This window comes from Bipolaris zeicola, assembly GCF_000523435.1.
Source record: "Bipolaris zeicola 26-R-13 unplaced genomic scaffold scaffold_3, whole genome shotgun sequence".
NCBI classification, from domain to species: Eukaryota; Fungi; Ascomycota; class Dothideomycetes; order Pleosporales; family Pleosporaceae; genus Bipolaris; species Bipolaris zeicola.
This window is the reverse complement of record NW_006912052.1, coordinates 253212-267054: the sequence shown is the minus strand read 5'-3', so window position 1 is coordinate 267054 and position 13843 is coordinate 253212. Positions and strand designations below refer to the sequence as shown.

Sequence of the window (13843 nt, the reverse complement as noted above, 5' to 3'; positions counted from 1 at the left end):
GCAAGCGGTTTCGCATTGAGACCGGGTGTGCGTGCCACCCTCGTCGGGCGTTGTATCTGCATCTGCCATTTCCCGCAGCGCGCCCAGTGCCAGTGCCAGTGCCAGTGCCAGTGCCAGTGCCAGTGCCAGTGCCAGTGCCAGTCACGGCCAGCCCAAGTCCAGTCCAAGTCCAGTCCAGTCCCATTTCAGCCCTTTCCTCGGCTCCCTCCCTCTCATGCCATGCCTTGCCTCGTCCACGCTGCCCTGCACTCATTTGCTTTTGCCGCACTCCTCCCTCAGCCCTACTAGCATCCGCAAGCACGTCAGGTCGCTCCTTGCTGTCCCTTGTTTCTTTTGCTGTTGCAGAATCCGGGGCTGCCACCACCACCTGGCCCCCAATATCGTCGTCCCTGCAGTAGTGTCGGATATTAAGGTTAGTACGTACATACGCAGACGTCCCTCCGACTCCTCTGACCCACACCCTGGTCTCTGTCCCGCACGCGCCATGGGATACGCGTTGGAGCAGACTGCTAACCTGGCCACACAGGCGGCCGCTCCCTCCTCCAATTTCAATTTCTGTCGACGCCATTTCGTCGACCCAATCTCTTGACCCTGTCTGGCATAGGGAAGCTAGCTCTCTCTTCCGACTGACTGCCCACCCACGAGTCCTCTCACTCTCCGTTACTAAGATTAACCACGCGCGCAACCACTGAGCCGCTGATATTAAGACACCCCCCCCCTCCGCCCACCATGGCTTCTACTACGGACACTGCCGCTCTCAACTCCTCCAATCCCTCGCCACACAAGGAAGACTCGCCCGACACTGCTGCTCGTCCTTCGCTCTCATCTGTCGACAACCAGTCCGGAACACGCAGGACCAGCTTCAACTTTCTGCGCAGAGCCAGCGGGAAGAGCTCCTCAGAGACTCGTGGTAGCAGCGCCAGCAGAAGCACCTCTGGAGCAAAAATGAGCCGCAAGCAAAAGGCCCTCGCCCAGGAGGAGGCTTTGCGCAGGCAGCGCGAGGCCAGTATGCTCCCCACCCAGCCGCCCCGCCTGCCCTCGCACTCGGCCCTGCCCCAGATTGCCACGTTCGGCGGCGAGGATACCTACCGTCCAGACTCGGTCGCCATTGTCTCCAACAAGGTCGGCGCCTACAACCCCAATGCCTTCAACTTCAGCCGGCCCTCGGTTGATCCTTCCAAGGTGGCTCGCCAGCCCAACATGCCCGCCGGCCCTTCACCTCCATTGCCTGCCGACATTGATCCATACCCCAGGACCGAGAGCATGACCAACCGCGGCCGCTACAGCTATGCCAGTACCCAGGCCACCAACGTCAACAGCCCTCGCCGCGTGCGCAGGAGGAAGGATCCCACACCATTCAAGTATGTCACCACCATCTCTTCATTTACGCTAGCTAACCATGTTTCAGCATCCTTGTTATTGGCACAAAGGGCTCCGGCAAGTCCGCCTTCATCGAGTTCCTGCGCACCGCCCTCGCGCTTCCCGCTAGCAAGCGACCGCGTACTCCTTCTCCACCCGCGACTGCCGTTGGTGGTGATGATTCGCCCTTCACCTCGCAGTTTCTCGAGACCGAAGTCGATGGCGAGAGAGTGGGCGTCACCCTCTGGGACTCCGAGGGCCTCGAAAAGAACATTGTCGACTTCCAGCTGCCTCTGATCACCACCTTCCTCGAATCCAAGTTTGAGGACACTTTCAGTGAAGAGCAAAAGGTTGTCCGTTCCCCAGGAGCAAAGGACACGCATATCCACTGCGTCTTTCTCTTGTTGGATCCCATCCGTTTGGATCAGAACATTGCCGAGGCCCGCAAGAATGTCAACATCGTCAATGCCGGCAGTGCCATTTTTGGAGGCCTGGACGAGAATCTGGATCTCAATGTGCTCCGCGAGCTCCAAACAAGGACCACCGTGATTCCAGTCATCAGCAAGGCAGACACCATTACTGGTGCCCACATGCGCTATCTCAAGAAGACGGTGTGGGACACAATCAAACGATCCAAGTTGGACCCACTCGAGGCTTTGAATCTCGAGTTGGGTGATGACGAGGATGATGATGAGGACCGACTCGACGAGCGCGACGAGGATGAGTATGAGCACTCGTCTGACGGCGAACAAAAGTCCGAGATGCTGAACAAGATCCTCGAACGCTCTTCTTCCGAAGCCGCACGCTCAATTGCTTCGTCTGCGTCGTCCACCAAATCCCAATCACCTTCGGCGTCGGCGCCAAATGGTAGCAGGAACCACAGCCGCAAGCCGTCTGCCATGGCTGCGTCGATTCACAGCGAAAGCACCGAAACACCTTTCCTGCCTCTCAGCATCATCTCGCCGGATCCTTATGACCCCGAGGTTGTTGGGCGTAGGTTTCCTTGGGGTTTTGCCGATCCCTACAACCCAGAGCATTGCGATTTCGTCAAGCTCAGGGAAAGCGTCTTTAGCGATTGGCGTTCTGAGCTCCGTGAAGCCAGCCGCGAGCAGTGGTATGAGAGCTGGAGGACTACACGACTCGAAAAGGGCAGGCGTCGCGTCGTTACTGCAGACGGACCAACATCGAGACAACTTTCAGTCCCTGCTACCAACGGCCGCGCAGTCAGCGCAGAAGGTCGCGAGTATCGCCCATACCGACCCGGTGCCTTTTAATCGACCATCTGCTCTAGAAGCAAAAACAGCAGTCTGTGAAATCAACAAGAATCCGCGCTGGTACGTCGTTGGACCGCAACACTGCCAGTCTCCATTATCCAAAAAAACAGCATTTATCCAACAGTGCATGTTTGAGGAAACAAGCACCTGGACGTGCCGAGCATGTTATACTTTCAAATCGTACGCATTTCACAAGGTGCATGTGTATAGTTGAGCTTGGCACATACCTTTTTCCTATGTCGACTATGTTTGATACTCCTTTGTCTTTTATTTGTCTGTTTATCTGAGTTTGACTTCAATATTGCGCATACCCCCTTTCGATTGTTTAGTACCCCTTAGATTCATGCTCTTCCCATACCGTTTCCTCTTTGCAAGAGGGATCCGGGTGGTTAAACTTGGCGCTGAGCGTAGCTTTTATTGATGAGGTAGTTCCAAACTGTATTTAGCGATTGCTTTTTTACGTGGCAATTGGAGGGGTTGAGTGTTTGAGGAAATGTCAAAGTTTTTACTTCTTTGCTACTTGACTTTGACTTTGACTCGACTTAGACTTTAACTTGACTCGGAGTCTTGTGCGAAAAGTTTGTATTGCTGACATTGGCGGATCGACGTTGCAACAATACCGCGTTCGTGCCTTTTAAGTTGGACTTTTTGGTTCCTTTGGTAAAGAATAGTTGGAGAATGTGTGGAGCGTGGTTGGGTACAGCACCATGTTTGGTCAATTCCGGAGTGGGACGGACGATGAACCCGCTTCCTTCTCCAGTGGACCAATCGCGACGGCAGTCTTCGACGCGTGCGCGAATCCTCCAAGAAGTACCTCCTACTAGCGCTTGCTGCCGATGACGAGACGTTCTGTTTTCTGCAATGATTCCCGATATCGCGTCTTGATAAACTGCGATATAAACAATGCGGTATGTAGTCCTCTGCATCTCTTCCGTGCTTGTTGCAACCTGCACCACCTTCGTGCTCGCCCATCTCTTGTCATTCAGCATCGGCATGGCCTCACGCAACTATATCACATTGATGCTCGCAAGCATCGCTACTTCGGTATCAGCAACAGAGGTAGACTTGGGATGGTACCCACCCAAGAAAAGCTGGATCAACAATCTTGACCAAATTCTAAACGGTACTGGAACGAATGGCTTCATATTCAACAGCTCGCAGTTACCAGCTGGCGTTGAATATGGCACTTACAACTGGTGCAACATGCCTCACGTGCGCAAAGAAGAATACGTAAAAGCTGATGACGAGTTTGAACTGGTCTATGTAGAGGTGTGAGTACGTCTATCTGTATTGACAAAAATAGTGATAACTTACAGAAGAATAAAAAAGCATTCATCGTCACCACAAACGTACACCATATGCTTCGAATACATTCCCACGAGAGTCGTACCGCTGGGAGTGCAAAGATCAAGGCCTTTTCTACTATGGAGAGCCTCTCGATTCTACGTCTAACAAGACTTCCGCATCAACATACTGGAGTGTATACACCGACCCGGTGAATCCCTTTGCGCAAGCAGGTTTCAACGGCTCATGCCAATTTCCTCAAATCACACTTGAAGGCCTCGAAGACTCGTGGCAGCACGGAAAAGATCTCTACGGCGTCTACCACGAACTGCTAGGTTTCCTACCCTCCCAAATCGACACCAAAGTCACATACCGCGTCTCCAACAACGTCATCACCAGCCAAGTCGCCGGCATGCTCATACAAGGAATGTACAACCCCGAGGAAAGCGTCCCTCTCCAAGTCCAACCCAGCGACATCGACTCCCTCGCACCATCCTACTCCTGTCCCGCAGCCTCCAAACTCTACAGCACCTACGGCGTCGGCAGCTCCGCCGCAAACTGGACTGCCCACCTCTCCGCCACAGCCCCGCTCTTCAAAGCCCTCGACACAGTCAGCGGCGTGCCACCCTCCTCCGCAGAATGGCACAATTGGTTCGACCACTACTACGACAATCTGTCTGCCCGCCAGTGCCACGCCAAGCCTCTACCGTGCAATATCACCGACCCCAGCTTGTGCATCGACCAGCGCCACGCAGATGCAGTCTACAGACTTGGTCAGTACGAGTACTCCTTCATCTACCGTGATGCGCCGCAGTCGCTGCAGGCTGCTGCAGCCTCCTACGGCGTTTTTCTGGCCGAACTCGCAAGTCACATCCGTGCTGCCGTGGCGGGCCACTCCGATATTATATATCGCCATAACGTGGCGCATGACGGGTCTCTGGCGCGTCTCTTGAGCTTTTTACAGGTCGAGCAGATGGTTTGGGTGGGGATGGGGTCGGAGGTTGCGTTTGAGGTTTATAAGAGGGGAGGTGGGGAGGAGAAGAAATGGTTTTTGAGGATTCTTTGGGGTGGACGGGTGTTGAGAAGTTCGAATCCGAGTCTTGGGTGGAAGCAGGGGAGTGTGGATATGCTTGATGTGGAGGTTTTTCTGAAGTATGTGGATGGGCTTGTGGGAAGGGGGGCGGAGAAGGTGGTGGCGTTTTGTAAGGGGTGATGGGGTTATGAGTGGATCCTTGTTTGATGGAGGAGCATGCAGGTACGAGGCGAATGGACCTAGAGGCATTTCTTATACTACGGAAGAGTATAGTCTCGATATCATGATAATACGGTTCTAGGATATCATATGTGGATTCAAATATACGGGTAATTTACACAAAGCGAGAATAACAAACATTGTCCCAGCTGCTACTATCAAATCATGTCATCAAGATGATCGAGATGCTGTGTCCATAGTCCTAAGATGCACCATTCGATATTGGGATCTCATGTCCGATCAGAAAGGCGATGTACAGGAATGACAAGGAGTGGAAGATAGATTAGAATTGTCAGAGCGGTTTGAACACACAGATGATGGTAACCATTTGGGCGTGATGTCTAGTCAAAATTGAAATGAAGTGAGGTCAGAGAGTTGGGGCTTGTTCACTTTTCCTTTTTCGTCTCCGTTTTATACCTCCAAAACGCCTAACAGATGCGGTTAGTAAACGGAAAACGGAGTTGAACCGAACACGCCCTACGGATACGAAAGTGAACAGGCCCTTACCCCACCTCGGATCCCCGCCCCACCATAGCAACGTGCTTGACATCCCTGTCTCCGATACAGGCGGAGTCACTCATAGCTTTCCCAAAAAATAAAAATGTCTACACCGACGTTACACACACTTCAACCACACACACGCAATGGCAACAGTACCTGACTACTCACGGCCGACAACGCCTGAAGCCATTGCCAATGGCATTGCCACACCTCGTACACCGAGGAATGGCTTTGCTCTCACCGAATACAGCGCAAATCCAAGCCCGCCCTCGGAACCAAACACTTCAAAGACACAGAGCGTGATACCCGAAGCATTCCTGCTCCCAAATGGATACCCCGACTACCTGCGCCTTATCCTCACATCCCGCGTCTACGAGGTCGTCCAGGAAACGCCATTGACGCCCGCAATCAATCTCAGCAACCGGCTAGAATGCAATGTCTTGCTCAAACGCGAGGATCTACAGCCCGTCTTCAGTTTCAAGCTGCGGGGCGCATACAACAAGATGGCACATTTGGAGCCCAAGGAGCGGTGGAGAGGCGTCGTGGCATGTAGTGCTGGAAACCACGCCCAGGGCGTTGCGTACTCTGCTCGCAAGCTCAAGATTCCAGCAACTATTGTCATGCCCTCGGGCACACCAGATATCAAGCACAAGAATGTCTCGAGGCTGGGTGGCTCTGTTATACTTCACGGGGCAGACTTTGATGCTGCGAAAGCAGAGGCATCGAGGTTGGAGAAACTGCATGGACTCATTTCTATACCGCCTTTTGATGATCCCTATGTCATTGCGGGCCAGGGTACTGTCGGCATGGAGCTTCTACGACAAACCAACCTGCAAGATCTCAAGGCAGTGTTTTGCTGCGTGGGCGGAGGCGGCTTGATCGCCGGAGTAGGCGTCTATATCAAGCGCATTGCACCGCACGTCAAGATCATAGGAGTGGAGCAGTACGACGCCAACGCCATGGTGGAATCGCTCAAAGCAGGCAAACGTGTAGTCCTCAAAGACGTCGGTCTCTTCGCCGATGGCGCAGCCGTCAAAACCGTAGGCGAAGAAACATTCCGCATCTGCCAGGAAGTCGTCGACGAAGTCGTCCAAGTCACCACGGACGAGACCTGCGCCGCCATCAAAGACATGTTCGAAGACACACGCTCCATCGTCGAGCCCGCGGGCGCCCTCGCCCTCGCCGGCCTCAAAAAATGGGTCTCACGCAACCCTTCGCCCGACCGCAACCGCAGCCTCATCGCCATCGCCAGCGGCGCAAACATGAATTTTGACCGCCTCCGCTTCGTCGCCGAGCGCGCCGCAATCGGCGAAAACAAAGAAGCCATCCTCTCCGTCTCCATCCCCGAATCCCCAGGCGCCTTTGCCACCCTCGTCTCAGTCATCCACCCCATGGCCGTCACCGAATTCAGCTACCGCTACTCCAGCCCAGACTCGGCACAGATCCTCGTAGGCGTAGAACTCAAAGCTGCAACCCGCTCCCGCGACTTACCCGATCTCATCAATCGCCTCGCCGCAGAGGGAATGATAGCGCACGATCTCTCAAAAGATGAACTCGTCAAAAGCCACATCCGCTACCTCGTCGGCGGCCGCAGCGACGCAGCAAACGAACACATGTTCATGTTTGAGTTTCCCGAGCGCGGCGGCGCTCTCTACAAGTTCCTCAATACCCTCCAGCCAGGTATGAATATTAGCCTGTTCCACTATAGGAATTACGGCGGCGATGTCGCAAAGATTCTCGCCGGCATCCAGTGTCAGGAGGGTGAGAGCGAGAAGTTGACGGCGTTTCTCAAGGATATCGGGTATCCGTATAAGGAGGTGACGGATAGTCCGAGTTATAACATGTTTTTGCGCCGCTGATCAAGACTTTTTTTTCTTCCTTTTCTACGGCTGTGTGTCTGTGTGTTTTTCTTTGAGTTCTGTGGGAGGGAAAAAGGAAAGTTGGGATAGGATTAGATAATGATGAGGAATGAATATTAGATACCCCCCCACCCCCCTTGTTCTCTCTCTCTCTCTTTCTTTCATATCTTCGAACCCAAGACAAAACACAAGGCAAAGAAACACACTTTTTATTTTTTGCACAGTCGATCTCGTAAAAAGCGGTGTTGAATTGGTCTTTCGCGATCATCTATCTGTACGTAGCATGTGTTGCAATACGCAAAAAAGCTATCTTGGCTGGTTATGTGGTATCCTGATATAATGCAAAAAGATTCTAGATTAAAAGGCTCGGAAGGAGGGAGGGGATGCCGGGGAAATAAAACTAGTTAAAAAAAGAACAAGGGTGTACTTAAGAACACAACAACAACAGCAAGCCGTTAGCGCCTGTTCCAAGCGAACGCCTTTGCCCCAAAGCGCAATATCTCCCCAACGTGGTAGCGACTGTTAAAAGCGGCTGGTCCAGGCAATATGTGGGTTTTCTTTTTCTTTTTATCAATCACACCCTATCCTCTGCAAAATCAAGAACCTCGCAGTCATCTTCGAAGAAACCTTCTTCACCGCCGTTGATGCCATCTTTCTTAATTCGTCGTCGTCTGGTGGTCACGACAACTTGTTCTACCTCTTCTTCGCCATCTCGCAGCACAAGCTTGTTCTCAATCCTGGCAGCAACTCCAGTGATATCGTCTTCGCCCGAGTCGTAGGCTGGCGCCACAGGCGAGGAGAGTCGTGTCGCCTCTACGCTTTCACCAAATAGCCAGGGTGATGAGTCGTCGTGGTGGAGGTCCGAGACCAGTTCGGGAAGTGTTGGCTGGTACTCACTGGCGCTGCCATGAACCTCTGACACCTGCCTTGCGTAAACAAACCTCGTCACGCGCTTGTCCGTATAGAAAGGCTGGTAAGGCGGGTTGGTCTCAATCTCGGAGAAACTGAGCGGCGCAAGAGTTGGCCCGGCAGGTTTGTGACATGGCAAGCTTCGTGGCAACCAGTCTCCATAGCACTCCTGGCTTGGCTCTGGGTCTCCAGGTTGCGGCATAATCTGCTCTGTGACCGCCGGTGGGAGGGATATGTCTGGAATGGGAGCTAGCCCAAACTCTACGGCTTTCTTCTTGGTAATTGTGGCCGTGTTGCCCGATTTCCCTTTGCCGGCAGCAGGTCGCATCTGGACCCGCCAGATCTGAAGTACACCGCCAGAAACCAATGCGATTGAGCCACGACCCCTTCCAGACAACCAACGAACACTGTAGGGTTTGATACCGCTGGAAGAGGATGGGAGCGTCAATTTATTGTCACCCGCATGCCGAATGTTGTTAATCGACTTGCCCACCCCAGCGGCTACAGCTTTGCCAGATTTGGCGCTCACAACAGGTGTTACAGCAAGACCACTGAGACTGAAACGTGAACCACTGTTGGTTCTTGTCCGCACAGCATCAAACCAGGGCCTGGCGCTATTGATGGCTTGCATTGCTGAGTTGACTGCGCCAGTAGATCCGTTGGGAGGAGTGGATTCCTTAGGCTGAGCTGGCTGGGCCACTGGTCGAGTCCGCCTAGCAGGTGGCCATTGGAATGCGGATGCCGGCATAGGAAACATGTGCACCGTTCCTTTGTCGGTAATCACTGCCAACCTGTCGGCTCTAGGAGCAGACCATACTACATCAATGACATTCGCGACGGTCATGCGGGTGAATCGAGCAACCTGCCGAACATGCGGTCCTATAGGCTGCTCCCTCACTGTCTTGCGCGCTCGTCGGAAATGCATACGCTTCAGATCCCAAACGTCTTGATAGTCACCCTTCTTGCTCACCGACATGAGCATCAGACCGCTAGGGGAAAAGGAAAGAAAGCTACATCCCAAGGCGGCTGGGACAGTTGCAACAGGCTGGAGAGCACTCTTGCTTCTGGTCTCTTCTGCATCTAGCAGTTTTTGTAGATCAAAGACTGAGATGACAGCGGCTTCTTGCCTGGGTTGAGCCTGGCTGTAGCCGTGTGTAGGTGGAAAGTAGTGCTGCATTGGATCTTGGTTGTGCGAGACACCATTGCCTTGCTGGCCCTTGTTCATGTAGCTTTTGATCGCCTGCATTCCCTTTTCAGTAGCCCAGCGTGCGCCTTTGATAGCAACTTGGGTTCCTTCACGGGTAAGTCTGTCGATCAAGCCTGCCTCGTTAGGTGCATCGACAGCACAATTGGGCAATGGTTGAGGCGGCACACTATGATGTGCGAGACCCGGAGCACGCTCGTAGTAGGGCGATGTCAATGCCACCCCGTTAACGGGGTAGAGCGAGCTTGATGCCGGTGGAGAGAGGGCAAGCCAGCGATCGGAGAGCGAGAAGACCGGTAAGCCATACTTATCCGGTGGAGTTTCGTCGTGGCTTCCATCGGCGGCACTGGAGCCATTTGAATGCACAGCTCGTTCACGATTCTGGACAGAGGTCCACAGCTTGCCGATGCAGCGGAAACGCTCGGCATACTCGAAGTGACCTTCTGTGTAAGGAGCGAAGATGAACACCTCGCCACTTGCGCCAGAAGCAACCACGACAAACTTTCCCTTTGCGTCCACGACCAGGTCGCCTACAGGCGGTGGTGGCTGGAACATGGGGCTGTCGATTGGACTGGTAAGGGGGGTCATTGGCGTTCTGTATAGGACAGCCAACCTCCGTCTCTCCTTGAGGGAATAAACCTCAACGGTAGTCTGATAACCGCTGATCTGTCCATTTTCATGGTTTCCGTGTCGTGAAGATGGCCTGCTGGGCGAATCGGAAGCCGAGTCATCGGCGACCGAAGAGGAGCCACTTGCACTGCTATTCTGGCTGTCCTTGATGACTGGACCGTGCAGAATCAGTGCAACAAGTGGGCGGGAGGCAGCCAGCGGATCTCTCCGCGATGACCAGGGCAGAATCTTTGCGCCTATTACGGCGCCCCGCAGGCCTTCCAGGCGACCTACAATGTCCATCTTGCTCTTTTCGACGCGAAAGACATCGAGACCGCCTTGACATCCGACGAGCAGGACATTCTCAGCAGAGCGAGCTGCTTCGTCCCCGGCCGTGGACAGTGTGTCGAAGCCACAGAAGCAGCCGCCTTGGCCAGGCTGGAGGCCGCTACTCGGGGCGCTTAGGAAGTCAAGGTTGGGCAGGCCGTAGTAGTGGGCTTGTGGCTGGTGAGGCAGCGGGGGGTTGGGAACAAACTGGTGCGAAGGGGTGCGACCGCTTTGCGAGTAGATGGAGGCCCTACGGTCGCTGCCCGGCGAGTGTTGCATCCTTCCACCAAAGGTTGTGTATTGGTTAGGATGGCTTAGGGGCCGTGGTCCAGGCGGCGAGTTGGACATGGCTTGGTGTTGGTATAGGCCTTCTCTTCCACTGGGCGAGTTGTGGAAGGTGGGTGGAGAGCTTGCAATAGCTATGGCGCCATTACCTGGGGAGCCTTGGTGTGGGAAGAAGGGTACCGACTTGGCCCACTCGGTAGTGTACTGGGCGGCAGTGTTTCGCGTGGCACCGATGGCCGACAGCAAGGGGGAAGCGGTGGCATTGTAGTTTGTTGGTGGAGAGGTGGAGGACAGGCGCTTTGCAGACGAGGGAGAGGTTGTTCTGGGGAGGTGGTGAGTCACTGACACAGGGGCGGATCAACAAGGGAAGTCACGTACACTTGTCTGGGATAGATGCGCGTAACCCGTTCACCCTGCCTATTTCTTCTTCCCAGCTCATGTCTCGAGGAGTTGCGACCACGCGCGTGAGGGCTGTCGTGCTGCTTGCTGGGCTTGGGCTGGTGCTTGTGCAGGTAGGTGAGGTTTGAAACAGGCTTCGTATGCGTCTGGTCGGCAACGGTGTCGGGCGATGAGCTCATTCAACCTGCTAGAGAGGCGTGTGGAAGAGTGTATGGGGAGCGCTAGCTCGGTGGTAGAGGGTGGGCGAGTGTGTGTGTCGTGTTTGGTGGAGGAGAGGTGGTCGAGGGAAGCAACGGGTGCAGGCGGCAGGCCAGGGCGTGGGGATGAAGGCTAAACGGAGGCGGTTGCGTCATGTGCAGCCGTGACTGGCGACTCGTGCGGGTGCAAGTCGCGTGCGTGCACAGCAAGACAGGCGTACAGCGGTGCAGCGGTGTTATGGCGGCACAGGAGCCCTGGATGCTGACTCGGGCTGTGCTGGCGTTGAGGTGGATGTATGTGGAATGCTATCTATCTATCAGCAGCTACTATCGCCAGACGGCGGGGGTGCTCCTTCACACGGCACGCAGGCTGGGGGCGCACCTCAAATAGCTCAACAGGACAACAGGCGTTTGCAAGACTGTTGACGGCGGGCGATAGCCGACGGCGACCTTTGTTCCCAACCCGCAGTTGTTGAGGCGTTGTATATGCAAGCCGTCGTCAGTAGTCATACTTGCGGCGGCGGCTACTACGCTGTCGCGGTCGGTCAAGGCCAAGGTACCGAGGGGCAGTCGAGAGCTTCTGCAGGGTGGTGCATGTGCATGCCGCACCCGCACCCTTCTATTCGCTCCCTCGACCCTTGGCTTGGCTGCATCCACTCGTCCTGCATGGTAATACGTGTGTAGGACTGTGTATGCTATGTATTGCCTTGTTTGGCCTCTTGCTCGTGACCTGCACTGCTCACTCCGACGCCGGCTGATGCCTCAGCACCACATGACGATGATGTGTAGAGTACAGTACAGTACGTACTGTAAATGCATATGGCATTGTCAGCTGCAGTCACGTGTCTTCAGCGCATACTACTGGAACTACTACTACGGAACATGTATGCATCCCTGTCTCGATCGCGTCTCAAGAATCCGTCATGATACAAGTGTTGGCCTTGTTCTTGTGACTATGCTGTTGGCGTGTCCATCTACACGCTAGTGGCCTTGTATTGCGCATAGACGTCTCCTTATCAATAAGCTCCTCTTAGCCCGAGGTTATCCGTAGCCATCCTACTAACTATCCGTGGCTAAGTCACGTGTGGCTGGGCTATCGTGGCTCATCAATGTGTGGCTGCGTCAGTTGTGGCTATACAATCTGTGGCTGAACAGTCTGTCTGCAGGCTTATCGATAACAATCCCTCGGGTTGACCGACCCCCAGCCTAGTCTACACTACACTTCTTCTTCCACTCTTCATCTCCTGCCTCTCCAATCGTATTCTTTGCAGTGCGTTTCATGTCATCGACTCTCGCCTATGCACATCTGTTTTCTTTCTTCTTGACACGCAAGCGACATGCCAGTGCAATGTAGACGGACCAATGCTCCTGATGCAGTATAGAGCCGGCCACTACGTGCTTATATACGCAAGCGAGCAATCTCAGAACTGTAACCGAGCAATCTCGCCAATGTAACCGACCCTGTCTGCAGCCGCCATCGAGCGCCCCACCCTCGTAAAGACGTTGAAAAGTACTTGATTCCGTCTGATCCCGTCTTCTGGTAGACAAAAAAAAGCCAAACTGTTCTCTCGTCATGTTCAAGTCCACTCTCGTCAGCGCCCTTTACTGCTCCTTCCTCTATGCAAGCCCTGCCTTTTCAGAGTACACCAATCTTCCAGATGTCAAACCAGGCGTCTTCGAGGCAGGCACCCGCATAGAAATCCACAACACTAACTTCGATGCCGTCTGGGACCTGCTCACCGACTTCCCCAACTACGCCGCCTGGAATCCATTCGTCCGCTATGCAGTCGTCACCTCACCACTTAACATCACACTGCCTGAACAACGGCCTGTCGAGGGCAAGAATCTCTTTTTCCGCGTTCAGATCCCCTCGCTTCCACTGCCCGTAAACAAGGACACTCCCGACAACCCTCTACACACGCAAACATCACAAGAGATCGTTACAGCTGTACAACGCGACCTGGGAAGGCTAGCCTGGGCGTACTGGCCACCTTCGGTCATGCTGAATGCTGAAAGGTGGCAGGCTATTACTGATTATGGCAATGGAACCGTGCTGTATGAGAGTAGAGAAGTTTTTGGTGGGCCTCTGGCTTATGTTGTCAAAACCACCATGGGAGAGGCCTTACAAGCCTCATTCGTAGGTCAGGGAGAGGGAATCAAGCTGTACCTTGAAAGCCGGTGAGACTGCGCCTTAGCCTCGGAACATGGTAGACCACAGTGGCGTTGAAAAACGATTTCTTATTAGAATAATACGAGGTGAAGTTGAAATTAAAACTAGACGGTTATTGGTGCAACAGAGTCAGTATGCATATGTCACTGTATTTAGTAGCGAGCCGTTGCATGCAAGACAGCGGCGGGTTCATCCACACACATGCATAGCCCAC

At 54.0% G+C, this 13843-nt stretch overlaps 5 protein-coding genes across 5 annotated transcripts; 4 read left to right on the top strand and 1 right to left on the bottom strand.

Moving 5' to 3' along the window:
* Window positions 1-729: 729 nt before the first annotated feature.
* COCCADRAFT_547 (uncharacterized protein) lies at window positions 730-2633 on the top strand (the record flags this gene model as incomplete). Its single annotated transcript, XM_007708638.1, has 2 exons — window positions 730-1361; window positions 1409-2633. 2 exons carry the CDS (start codon window positions 730-732, stop codon window positions 2631-2633), a joined length of 1857 nt encoding a protein of 618 aa, XP_007706828.1.
* Window positions 2634-3626: 993 nt separating this feature from the next.
* COCCADRAFT_21860 (uncharacterized protein) lies at window positions 3627-5130 on the top strand (the record flags this gene model as incomplete). Its single annotated transcript, XM_007708665.1, has 2 exons — window positions 3627-3904; window positions 3963-5130. 2 exons carry the CDS (start codon window positions 3627-3629, stop codon window positions 5128-5130), a joined length of 1446 nt encoding a protein of 481 aa, XP_007706855.1.
* Window positions 5131-5813: 683 nt separating this feature from the next.
* Window positions 5814-7529, top strand: COCCADRAFT_21859 (uncharacterized protein; the record flags this gene model as incomplete). Its single annotated transcript, XM_007708664.1, has 1 exon — window positions 5814-7529. The coding sequence occupies one exon, from the start codon at window positions 5814-5816 to the stop codon at window positions 7527-7529; it is 1716 nt and encodes a 571-aa protein (XP_007706854.1).
* A 574-nt stretch (window positions 7530-8103) lies between these two features.
* On the bottom strand, window positions 8104-11441 carry COCCADRAFT_82154 (uncharacterized protein; the record flags this gene model as incomplete). The annotated part of the gene is made up of 2 exons (XM_007708752.1): window positions 8104-11185; window positions 11242-11441. 2 exons carry the CDS (start codon window positions 11439-11441, stop codon window positions 8104-8106), a joined length of 3282 nt encoding a protein of 1093 aa, XP_007706942.1.
* A 1591-nt stretch (window positions 11442-13032) lies between these two features.
* On the top strand, window positions 13033-13641 carry COCCADRAFT_82050 (uncharacterized protein; the record flags this gene model as incomplete). Its single annotated transcript, XM_007708751.1, has 1 exon — window positions 13033-13641. One exon carries the CDS (start codon window positions 13033-13035, stop codon window positions 13639-13641), a length of 609 nt encoding a protein of 202 aa, XP_007706941.1.
* Window positions 13642-13843: the final 202 nt, after the last annotated feature.